Genomic DNA, 13,308 nt, shown 5'->3' with positions numbered 1-13,308 from the left:
AGAGAGTTAAACCCTAACTTTTTTATACTAATGATAGTAATGCATTTAATAATTTTTATTTAATTAAATAATGCACCAAACAATACAGACTAATAACATGTAAAAAGTAGACACATTCCCCAACACCTCAAAATTTTTCTGGCTTTACAACTATGCAACAACAGTTGTTGCAAATTCATCCAAGTTAGTCATTTGCTTTTTCATGGTAACAATACTCTGAGTAAAATTGACATTTAACAATTCAGAAAATAGTGTTATATTTCAATTGATAGATGGAAACCTCGACTTTCTATAGGTTATAGGTAATATATAATTAAATTTGAAAGAGAACTATTAAATTCTGAAAGAGAGGATGTCAGAGGCTGGTATGGCAGGAGGGGTCTGATTTTCTATTTGACAGCTCTATAACCAAACAAGGATGAAGACTATAAAAACGGACAACGGAAATTTCATAGAGAGTAAATTATATTTATTTTTGTATTTTTTCAAGAAATGGTGAATAAAACAGGGAAGATGACATGCTAAGAGAAAATGTGTCACATACATAACACTATGAGAAATTCAAAATTTTTTAAAATAGTGCCTTGTAGAATTACCAACTTAAAACTTGTATACTATTAAAATAAGATTATAGACACTAAAGCCTTCTGTCATGCTCCATAAAGGACAACCATAGCAACAGAATTAAAAACAAACTTATGTTATTTTAAATTACTAGAAAAATTTCATACAACACACAACAAAAGTTGATTCAATCTTGAATATCAAATACTCCACATGGTGTCTCATTAGTTCTTAAAGTACTGGCAATGTGCTAAAGCATATATAGGAAATATTTTCACTCGAAGATCAATGATTTTAAAAAATGTTTAAAGTACCTTTCAACAATTTTAAGACAATTTGTAAACTAAAAGAAAAAGACATTTCTCTCGAATTTTTATGTTTCTCAACTAGAAGTGTATACTTTTGTTTTCTGATCATAACAACATTTATTACTGAGATAATAACTATGAAATTTCCTAAAAATCTTCTAAGTAAATTCTGGATATTGAAAAAGAGAATTAAAACCTTTCTTTACACATAACTTAAGATCTTACTTACTTCATTCCAAACTTAACTTTTTTCTTCTCTACCATCAGGTCACAGATACAGCCGACTGAAAATGCCTTTAATAACCTAATATCTTGACTACGGACTTTTGTAAAAAGTTGCCACTCACTGAAAGATAAAAAATACAAGATCTGCTACTTTAATGCTTACAAATTAAAATAATTTCCAAACACTTTTAATATCTTATTAAAAAAAAACATAAGCATTGATTAAAACTTTTAAAAAGTTGATTTTGTTTTTACAAAAAGTACAGAAGTATTAAAAATATAAATTTGATACTTCATTTGTTATGAATGAGAGTTTATGGAATGTTATTAAAAACTAAAAAACATTACTTTTAGTATCCTTTATGAGACATTTCCATAATTATTTTGTTTATGGCTTCACCTCAAAAGTTTATTGTTCCTATTTTTGAACCTAAGAGTAACTGGAGATTTTAGTGAAAAAATAGTTAAACAGATATTGCTATAAATAAATTACTCATAATTAACTTTAAACATTTACTTACTTCTTAAGTCAGGTTTATTCTTGTGCATTTCAAAGATAAATTTTAGTATTACAGAATGCCTGACACTAGACAGAAGATAAGGACTTAAACTGTAGAACATTCCTTTATTCACCCCCCCATAACTCCAGCTCTTCTGCAAAAATTTTGGAACCAAACCATGGGGTTCAGGTTCCAATATCTTTTACTTATAAAAAGCTATTCATATGAATCTAATCTTTTTACTCGAGCGCTTATTTAGAATTTCATATCTAAATAAAAACATACTGAATAAAATACTCTGAAAACAAAAGAAAAATGACATTCTGAAATTTTAAAAAGTGAATAAGTGTAAATGTATAGATTAAATTAATTAGTTTTTCAATACAAAATCTAAAATCCACATTAAAAGTTTTAGAATTTTAAATATTCTGTAAATCCAAATATAAAAATAACACAGCAGACCCCACTTCCTTCTTTATTTATAAAGGATACTTTACTATTTCCTTTCATCCAAAAATAGCATATAAATCTATTATGAAACAGCATGTTCCTGCTTTTATTCTGGCTTGGAAATATCAAAGTAACTTGTTTATCAACATGAAATCTAGTACACCTAAAGGATCAAAACACTTTACAACAAAAAAGAAAACTCATAAACAAACTGTTTTTAGAAGTACAGACATTCTTTCATAAGAAATGGACTGGACATGAACAAAATGTACAAAAATAAGGGAGTTGTTGTTGCTAAGTTTAGCTATCTCGTGAATCACAGCCATTAAACTTGTTGACAAGTGTTCAAACTATCAATGGAATGCAAAATCACTGTAACTGGCCAAACTTTTCTATTTCATACTGTCCATTTTATCTTTTGATAAATAATATTTTCTTATATTTACAGACACATTATAAATTGTACTAACAATACTTCACAGTCAAGGGATCTAGAAACAGACAAAACTTTTGAATTTTCTGAGATTAGAAATTAATTTCAAATAGTAATTCCTGAATACTATAACTGCTTGTTACATATTTCAAGTAATTCCCAGTAATAACTATTTGATTAGACCACAAGAATTTGTGACAAAACTGATATATTCAGTCTAATTGCAAACAGCTGAGATACTACTGTAATACATTTTTACTTTTTATTGATTCCTACCTAGAAGACTGTGGAATGGCTATTTCTTTCAGGTCATCATCTTCAGGTACTGCATCACTATTGGCTTAAAATAAAATATCTTGTATCTTAATACAATTAGAATATTTTTTATTAATGCTACTACACATGCCTGAAATGCTGGAAATACAATGTAGTTACTGTTACCTGAAATTCTTTATAATGTACACTTAAATGAAATGAATTAAAAATCAAGGGTCTACTCAGCCTAACGTTAACTTAAACAACAATAAAAAATGCTAATATAATCTGAAAATCTAAACAGTTTTAATACAAAATAAGCTTTAATTTAAACACAAATCTAACAGGAAACCAGTCATAAAAAAGTACTTTGCATAGCTAATCTATCTCATTATATCCAAAACTATAAATACTGGTTTAAAAACATGCTATGATAGTTATATTTCAATAAACCAGTTGGAACTTACAGTGAAATGCAATCTAATTTCATCAGTTTTAAAAACAAAGTATATGAAACAGAAGCTGATAAATCAAGATGAGACTTAATAATGATGATAATTTTATAAAATTAATTCTTTATTTACAATAAATCTGACCAAAAAGATTTTTGCCAGAGCCTAAGATGCTATACTACAGTGAAATTATACAATACAAAGAAAAAATATAGTCTTTTCTAGTAATGGTGAATGCACACATTGAATACAATTTCACAAATGTATTATAGACATTTATGAAAATCCTAAAATGCTAAGTCTAACAATATGTTTGAACTTTCTAATAACTTGAAAAATTCCTCACACAATTCAGTATCTTTTACATTCAGTCAGTTTTCAAACATTATGTATCTTGCACATGTTCCTTGACAAACAAATGTTAATGAAGAAAATCATCTTCATCTTATCTAGATTTATGGCACAGATTTAAGAAATATAGTTCACCATTATATAAAAGTGCCTCTTTTCACAACATTGAAACATAACAGTTATGATAAAACTATGGACCAAGTCAAATTTAGAACAAATATTAGTAAGTCCTAAACTGTGCTCTAAGAGCAAAGTACATCAACATACTTCACACTTACCAGCAAAGAGAAAATCGTAACCTGATCGCCCATAAATTTCTGGTCCCCCTGAGAGAGTAGCTGACCTGCATATATACTGAAAGAAATTAGGAGAAAGCCTTTAAAAACATCTTTACACTGATTACGCTAGGTAGCAAAAAATATTTTTTCTCTCTGTTACCAGAAAAAGTTCAAGTGTTTCCAGGTAATATGATGATACTAATTCTAAGAATCATGTTGAAAACTACTGATTGTCTCTAGTTTTAGAGTAATGATAGATTTACACACAATATCCTGACATATACATGAAAACAGCTCTTTCTTTATTAATTTCATAGAAAATTGCATTTAAGGATGTTCAAAAACAATACATAATACCAATAACAGTTTCAAAAAGCAATGAGTATAATAAGATTATCAACTCCATTAGTATGGGTTCTCTTGCTCTAACTAAGAGCCAAAAAATTCCCTATGCTGCTTTGATAGAGGGGAGTCATTAATTAGATCATTTAACTTTTCTTGTGTGATCAGATGAGGCAGTTTATGTTGCAGTGCCACAGGAATAGAATTACTAGATAAATGTGATTTGTCGTCTTCTTTGCAGGACAACTCTCCTGTTTCCAAATTAGCTAGTGGATGTGGCACTCATAAACCATCTCCATGAGGTACTAGTTTCATTGCACATACAACATCTGAATATTCAATGTATTGTTTAGTTTTGCCTGAATAATCAGAAACAACAATAAGGCAAAAATAACATTCAATTAGATGATATTTGGGCTCATGTAGTTACTCTCTTTTACCTCAGTTACTGTGTCAAGCTAGATGTAGAAGCTTCAAAACACACACATGAAACCAAATATTTTAATTGATCACCAATTTGAAGTGTGTGAGTGAGTGAGATTTTTTCCTTTGTGAAACTGTAACATATTTTCCACAAACATAGCAAAAACACTTTAGGTTATATATAGCACACTTGAATGTTTCCTGAATTGGTGATAACCAGCATTTCAAATGACTTTCTAAAAACATAAGATAATTTGTTTAAAGAAATATAATTTAAGTGATTTTAAAATAAAATATTGCAAAATTAATTATATAGCAGGTATAATGTGAGTAAGAAGACCAGACTGCTTTGACTGTGTGAGGAATAAGGTGAAGTGACCAACTGGGTGAATGAAAGGTAGAAAGATATGTCTGACTCCACCTCTTTAATGCTCAGTTAAAGGACTTCTTGAATTTCATAGGCGAGCTGAGCATATGAGGGTTGTGATTCCTAAATACATCACAAGTGTGAGAATGAAGCAAAAGTGGTACGATTCACTTCAATTATATCAAAAACAAACAACATATATGAATAATATATTTGGAATTTTACACCACCATGATACAGTCAGTGTTTCAAGTTATCAAAATGTATGCCTATTACCCATTAAACTGTCCAAGTGAACTTAATTCCACAGCAAATGTCTACTGTACTGGGTTGATTACATATTACTTCACATATCTCTAATAAAATATTGATATCATAACTCAAAATCTAGGGCTAATGGAGAAATTCCGACTACATTTTTGAAATCAGCACCATCCAATTATTTCCAATGAAGTGCTTTCTCCAGTAGCAAATAATCCGTCAAGTGTTACTAGCCTCTTCATATGTCTGCTTCCTCCCTTAAAGTCTGTGAATTAAGTTAAATTATTATCTGTAATATTATATAAAGACAACTCCAAACAAGTTTTTAAAAAATTATAAGAACAAATTTTACATGTATCTACAACACTAGCTCCAATACTGAACAACATAAATGAGCCCACTGACCACTTACACTAAAACAAAAGGATTGGATGACAGACTCAAAAGTGAAAAAGCAAAAACAACATATCTCAAGGCAGCTGGTGTTGGTATTCAAACTTTTATTGAAATAAAGTAGAGAACAACATTTTGACCTTCTTAGGTCAACTTCAAGTTAACAAAGAGAGTTGTGAACTTTAATCAAACTACTTATTATTCAGAATCACTTGTGAAACAGCAAAATAGAGAAATTCAGGTTTTACCTTTCCATCTAACAGAATAACTGGCAGTGGAAGTCGTGCTCGGCACCGAGCAACACGAGCTTTGATCATCATGTCCCTGAGTTTTCCTTCATCACAAAGACTGTCACTCAGACTATGTATACTACCAGATTGATATCAGTAAGAAAATAAAGTATTATATTCCACCTGACATTTATATATTTCAGAATGTTATCAAAAGAATCTATTAATGAAAATAAGAAACATACACTTTAGTGGATCTGTTTCAAGGCATCATTAACAGCACTGACACTGGGTGTAAAATCTAAGCTTGTAAATATATCAAAGAATGTTCTTCTAAATTATCTGCTATCACACCTGAAATTTTAGGTTTCAAAATTTCATAAACAGATCCAACACCATGAAATTTTTAAAAACTAATTTCAATAAATCGTCTTCACTGTTCCAATTTCTGCACATCTTTTAATAAGAGCACACCCTGTCAAGTAGTAACTAAAATATTTAATGTATAAATAAAACTTACCATTTTGCCATGTTAATTTCACTGATTTTAATATAACATGTTTCAGTTGAATATTATCAATTTTTCTATATAAGCTGAAGGCATTAAGTTCGATGCACACAACATTAATTAAAGTTTCAGAAATACTGAAGCAGTTTCTAGATGGCATATTAATACATACAGTGCAGAAAAAAAAAACAGGATTTATGGCAGTAACAGCTTATAACTCTATAAATATATAGATATGCCCACAATGCCAAATCACAAATGAGCCTCATTACCTCAACATATCTGTAGTTAAAATTGAACAAACCCTTGGAAAAAATGAGGTATCAACTTAGAAACTGTAATACATAAAGTTTAGTTAAATTCAAAACTATTTGTTTAGCAAAATGTAACCATTAATTTCATATCATGCAGGACATTTCATTTATTGTGATGCAGGACTAGATTATGACCTGATAAGGTGGAAAATTTTGCATTTAGCATGATACAGAATTACTTTTCATTTAATAAGATAAAAAACTTTACATGTGAGTCAGATCTACATCTAAATTACTAAGATGCAGAACTTTACATTTTAAGAATTAAAGTAGGATATACAGCTTTAATTCATTATTAGAACCATTGATTTACACACAGCTCAATACAGAGCTTTTCACTAAAAAAGATGCACAATTTCATATTTAGAATGTAACATACTTCCATTTAGAGATTCTCATTTCACAGAATGCAAAATTTTACATTTAAAAGAATAACAGTCACTGATTTAGCTTGATACAGAGTTCAAGATTATTAAAAACTTTCATTCATGTGTATTTCACTGCTCGGACTTTTATTTTATATGATAACAACCATTTCATAATGTACAGTTAATTTATTTCAGAACTTGAACATATAACTGATTTAGATACACATTCTTTCATTTTCTATCATACTGAACTTCTTGTTTAATGTAAAATGTTTCATTCAGTGTAATGAAGATCCTTCATTTTATACAGTGTAGTCTTTTATTTATTTTAATACAAGACTTTCACATTTAGTAATGTGAGCAGACACGGAATATAAACATTTTAATTTACTATAATATAAAATATACTTAGACGATGCACAGCTGGCCTTCTAGTGAATCATAAACATATTCAGTCAGTGACACTATATAAATGTATATGTTCACTTGAACAATATAAATATTCAAATACTATGATTTATCAATATAGTATAATCAATAAAACTATTTTGATAAATATTTCAAGTTTTCTTCAATCTAGAATAACTTACTTGTCATTTGAATGACCATTATCATGGTTTGGAACAGGAAGCATCTCTTCCGGTATTATTATGTTGGCAGGATAAGTAGGAGTGAGTTCTCCATGGGTATTGGAAATTGACTAGCAACATAAAAATTATATAATATGAATAATACACCAGAAAGTTTAAAAATCATTCTATTGAGACAAAGACTTACATAATATAACTTTGATTTGATACAAAAGCTGACATTTTCCTAAACTTAAAATGTATGTCTAATAAAACCTCTGCTGACAACTTGTAGCTATTACTCAAATGACCATTTAAGCATTGATCTGATTTTTCTAGTACCATATATAAGTACTTCACTCAAATAATTTATAACTTTTTCAAGACTTCCACCACCTCAGTATCTCGCACCAGCTCTTAGTGGGGAAGAAGGGCTGGAAAATGTTAGCAGAGGAAAGAATTACTGGAAATACATTTTCAATTTAGGAAAATGTCAACTTACAAAACACACTTCTCTGCTAAAATTATCCCCAGAATCTCACAATGAGAAGGTGGATGGACTACTGAAAGGCATTATTCACAAAGAAATCATCTGCACAGGTTAGGAGTGTAACACGATAAGAGTGGTACCTGAGTCAGGGAACCTCACCACATCCAGAACAGGCATGCTCTTCACCCAGGGCCAAGATCCTGTATCAAGGGTGAAAGAGAACAATGGTAACCATCATTATAGGCCAGCTCTCAAACAAGGACCAGGAATGGGATCACTACATATTAGGAACTACAAAGTAATAGTGGATGTCCTTCCATGAACAATATTATACTGTTTAATAATAGTAATTGCCTCTTTACTGCTCGGATATTAAGGTATCAGTTAAGTTGGATAGTGTAACATCGTATCTTAACTAGTATTACAAGCAGGCTCCTGCTGAGGCTGGTGCCACTCCTACTAACATCTGGGAGAAACATCCAAGGACCTGAGCAGAAGGATCCCAAACTTCATCCTCTTCTCCAAGATTAGAGGAAAACAATCAAACTTACAGGAGGAAACACCTATGTCCACCACTGCAGTGACTGGAAAATGGGTGTGGTAAAGGCTCCCTAGCTCCACTAGTATAATCTGAGGATAACAGACTTCAGGAAGTCCTGAAGAATAGTGAAACAGATTAACCAAATTCACTAAATATTTGAAAGCAAACCTACCCTGATTAATAGAATTCTATGATTGGCAGAAACAGGCAGGATCCCCTTTAGCTTTACTTATGATATTCCATGAGTGGCAGTCCAACATAATATGTTAATTCCATCTGGAACTACTAGATGGTCTTATGGAATACCTCATTTCTACAGAGCCTGTTGCAAGCAGTAGTAAGTATAGTTAAATTGGTTGCTAGTATGGAATTGGGTTGAAAAATGCAACACTCACTTGACTGTGGGATCCAGTGAAAAAAAAAAAAGAAAAGGTAAATGACCCTGGAAATTAAGAGACAAAAGAAAGACAAAAATAGCCATTCCTCCTTATAACGTGGCAGAAGTTGTCAAAATGTCCACAGGGGGTGGTAAAAACCTTCAGAAGAAACAACTGCCAGATAGTGTCAGGATGCAAAAACAAAAGTATTGAAAGAAGGCCTTGTATCATCATGTACAATGTCCTCCAGCAAATAATTCAACAAACAAGCAGCAAAAGACAGATGTATGAAAAATCTGACAAGATGTGACTCATAGAAGCTTCCTCCCCTGTAAAGAAAGCCCAGAATAAGCAACATGGATATTTGCAATTCCACCTCCTTAAAGTAATTGGGGATAAAATATTAGGAAATTAAAGGATCCCAATAAATTCTTTAAAGAGTTGAGTTCTATCACCTCAAAAGGAGTTATTGTGAGCCACGTAATGTCTCTAACAGGTTCTAACAAGTAATAACAGTGTTTAATCAGTTGTAGAGAGGAAAACCAGATGAAAAAAGAATTGGTAAGAAGGATTTATCCAGTTCCCTGGGTACCAGTCTTAAAAAAAAAGGCCCTATTAAGGTATAGCAAAACCAAATTGAAGTGATAAAAAATCCATTGCACATATGGTGCAAACAACTCCAACTTACAACACCCTCATGCCAGCAGCAGCAAAAAACACTCTTTAAGGAAAAGGCAATACAAGGTATGAGGCTAAAGGCTTTATTGAATGTTGAGATAAAGCATGTAATACCACCCTAATAACCCAACTGGGTAATACAAAGGTTGTGCTGAAGAAAAACACTAAATGAGTGGAGAAGACTAGATTGCACTGGGAAGTCAAAAACTTTTGAATGTTTAGAATAAGGAAAAGTAACCAATAAAACTTCCTTACATAAAGTGGCAATTAGACAAAGCTAGATCCAAGTAAAAAACCAGGTTAAAAAAAAAAGATATATATGGAGAGCACATTTGAGGGAATTGGTTCAATTTTCTCAAGAGACACCACTGGTTTTAAGACAAGGCAACTTTAAAAAAAACCCTGATACCATATGAAAGTCTGTGTTACTTTCATACATGAAGTTTGAGCTGAGAAAAGTTTGGGTGTAGAATGTTGGAGTGTGTGTGTGTTTCTTATAGCAAAGCCACATCGGGCTATCTGCTAAGTCCCCTGAGGGGAATCAAACCCCTGATTTTAGCATTGTAAATCTGAAGACTTGCAGCTTTCCCAGTGGGGTACTATGCTGGATTGAGATTGCTTCAACAGAGATAGCCAAAGAGGAAGAGGCAGAGCTGGACTCTCTTGAAGATACTGTAGAACAGGAAACCATAACTGAGCCAGCCAATCTGGAATGAGTCATAGCTAGAACTCTGGATAACACACAAACTGGAGAAAAGGCATAGAAGTGCAGTTCCATCCAATCTTGACTGAATGCATCTATCACCAAATCCAGAGCTTTGACTAAATGAGGTATCAGGGACCAGAAACAGTTGAAGTTGAGAGCTCCAATGAGTGGCAAATGTGTCAATCAATGGAGTCCCAAACTGAGAACAAATTCACCAGAAAACTCACAATGGAGCATTTGGAAGAATTCAACTGAACCAAGAGAGGTGACCTGTGATAAAATTCATCACCCCTAGAATATGGCAAACCAGGAAGCTCATATGATGGGAGTGAGCCCAGTAAAGAAATGTCCAAAGTTTGAAAACAAAAATCCCTCCAAAGCATGTCCAATGATGGGACGTTTAAGAGATCATTGTGGAACTAATGGAAGGAATCATGACAATGTACCCTTGCAATAGATCCAAACCTTGAATCATTGCCTGTTGGACAGCAAGATTACTGATCAAAAAGGTAGATTCATCTTCAATTAACATAGCCCAGAATTTCTGACCTTTGACAGATGCATCACATCCCTGAAGTTAGATATCTGGGAAAAAATTAATCTTAGAACCATAGAGGTGGCATAAAAGCACCAATGGTAGTGTTGATCGAATTCAACCGATACTTGAAAACTAAAACATTATTTTTGATAAAGGAGACTGGATGATCAGAATTCCCTGTCTGCTGGTCATGCAGTGAGCACTGAAGTTATTGCATGTATGCCCATCCCAAGGGTACCAGAGACTTGAGAGATACCCACATCCCCAAAAGGGAATGTATAGCCCCTGGGACTCAGCACATGAAACAAAACAAAAACTCAGCATATAAACAAACCAAATAAACACAGTCGCAAAACTATGTTCACCCAATAAGATTAAAAATGAAATCAAAAAAATATAACACTTCATCAGCATCAACAAATTTCCTCCAAAAACTGTTAAAAAATTGAACACACACACACCTAGATCAACAACAATAATAAATCCCAAGATGCAACGATCTACAAAACCTTACACTGCTGCATACCACAAATTCCTAACATCAGTGAAAAAATAACCAGCATTTGGAAAAAAACTTAACAAAGCACAACATTCCAGTAAACATCAAGTTTATTCAAAAACCAAGTACAAAACTACAGTCCATACTATGTAAAAACTACACTGACAAACAAAACACCAAAATTATTTATAAAATATAATGCAACAACTGCCACGACTTCTATATGGTAGAAAAAACCAGAAAAATGGAAACTAGATTTACAGAATGCAAAAAAAACCTTCACCCATTTTTGAACACTGCAAATCATATAAACAAAACGTAACCATTGCAAACTCCCAAACAGTGGGAAACAAATATAAACAAGTGCAAAATCAAAGAAGCCCTATTTATACATCAACTAAAATCAAAATTAAATCAATATAAAGAAGCACCTTTATACCTACACTAATTAATAACCTAATATCTAACTGCAACATCCCCTACAATCCCATACTCGTTTCTACTCTTGTCCGGCAACGGTCACTTGCAAACTCTCTTTGTTAACCTGAAGATGACCGAGGAAGATTGAAACATTGTTCTCTGCTTATCAATAAAAGTTTTAATACCCATACCAGCCATTTGTTTTGTTTGTTTTTTTAAATTTCGCGCAAAGCTACATGAGAACTATCTGCACTAGCCGTCCCTAATTTAGCAGTGTAAGACTAGAGAGAAGGCAGCTGGTCATCACCACCCATTCCCAACTCTTAGGCTACTTTTTTACCAATGAATAGTGGGATAGACTGTCACTATATAACGTCCCAACAGCTGAAAGGGCAAGCATGTTTGGTGTGATAGGGATTCAAACAGACGACCCTCAGATGAGGAGTTGAATGACTTTACCACCTGGACATGCCCCACCACGGTAACATAACTACTACTTAAAAGAAAGAAGACAAAAGAAAAGGGTTTATGGTTTGTTTTGAATTTAGCCCAAAGCTAATCCAAGGCTTTCTGCACTTGCCATCCTTAATTTAACAGTGACAAACTAAATGGAATGCAACTAATCAAAACCACGCACCGCCAACTCTTGGGTTACTCTTTTACCAACTAATAATGGGATTGACAGTAGCTTTATAACACCTCCACGGCCGAGGTGATGAGCATGTTTGGTGAGGAGGATTTGACCTCGCGATCCTCAGATTCCGACTTGAGCACTTTAACTACCAAGTGAACAGAAAAGGAAGGACCAGGGTTCCATAGTGTACCCAACTATCTTATAGGTCACAAACCTACAAAATACTGATTCAGTTGCAACGGTCTAAAAAAGTAGTGTCCTGAAACATTTTCTTTCTCTGGTGATTTGTTTAGCCACAGTGTTTTCATTGGTTTGTTTTTATAACAACTTGACTCATCTCTTTTATTACACCTAAATGTTTCCCTGTGGGACAGCAGTAATTCTTCGGATTTACAATGCTAATATCAGGAGTTTGATAGTCCTTGGTTGACATAGAAGATCACCAGATGTCGCTTTGCAATAAGAAAACACACACACTCCATCCATCACATATCACTGTAACTGTTCTTCCACTTACTGGATCCTCTAATTTCTTTGGATATGGAGAACTGGTACATTGCGCTTAGTTTCCATAATAGGGCATTCTGTACATTAAATAAACATTCCATGTTTGACAATAATCAAATTTCTGTGAACAATAGAAGCTTGGATAACTTCAGCATCAAGGTAGAAGAAAGAAATTGGATGGTGTTCTAAGGCTATGAGAATTCTGTATAAATAGAAATCATATATAATATAAATATGTGTTTGGACTGACTCAGCCTAAAAGAAAGTCCCTTTCTAACAAGATTGATACTGTAAATGAAATGAATGTTTTAATCTTTCTTTCTCCAG

The 13,308-nt window shown here is 32.6% G+C and overlaps 1 protein-coding gene across 6 annotated transcripts in view; it reads right to left on the bottom strand.

Moving 5' to 3' along the window:
* EDTP (Egg-derived tyrosine phosphatase) overlaps nt 1-13,308 on the bottom strand; it is an 83,224-nt gene that overhangs the window by 46,390 nt on the left and 23,526 nt on the right. For all 6 annotated transcript variants that reach the window (XM_076457339.1, XM_076457340.1, XM_076457343.1 and 3 more), the window contains exons 3-7: nt 7,613-7,722; nt 5,851-5,971; nt 3,817-3,892; nt 2,757-2,820; nt 1,102-1,218 (exon numbers count right to left, since the gene is read on the bottom strand). In XM_076457339.1, coding sequence (XP_076313454.1) covers nt 1,102-1,218; nt 2,757-2,820; nt 3,817-3,892; nt 5,851-5,971; nt 7,613-7,722 — 488 coding nt within the window. The remainder of the gene's footprint in view (nt 1-1,101; nt 1,219-2,756; nt 2,821-3,816; nt 3,893-5,850; nt 5,972-7,612; nt 7,723-13,308) is intronic.

The sequence above is a fragment of the Tachypleus tridentatus genome, chromosome 9 (genome assembly GCF_004210375.1).
Source record: "Tachypleus tridentatus isolate NWPU-2018 chromosome 9, ASM421037v1, whole genome shotgun sequence".
In the NCBI taxonomy this organism is placed as follows: Eukaryota; Metazoa; Arthropoda; class Merostomata; order Xiphosura; family Limulidae; genus Tachypleus; species Tachypleus tridentatus.
The sequence above is the reverse complement of the archived record's forward strand: the minus strand, read 5'-3'. Positions and strand labels throughout refer to the sequence as shown.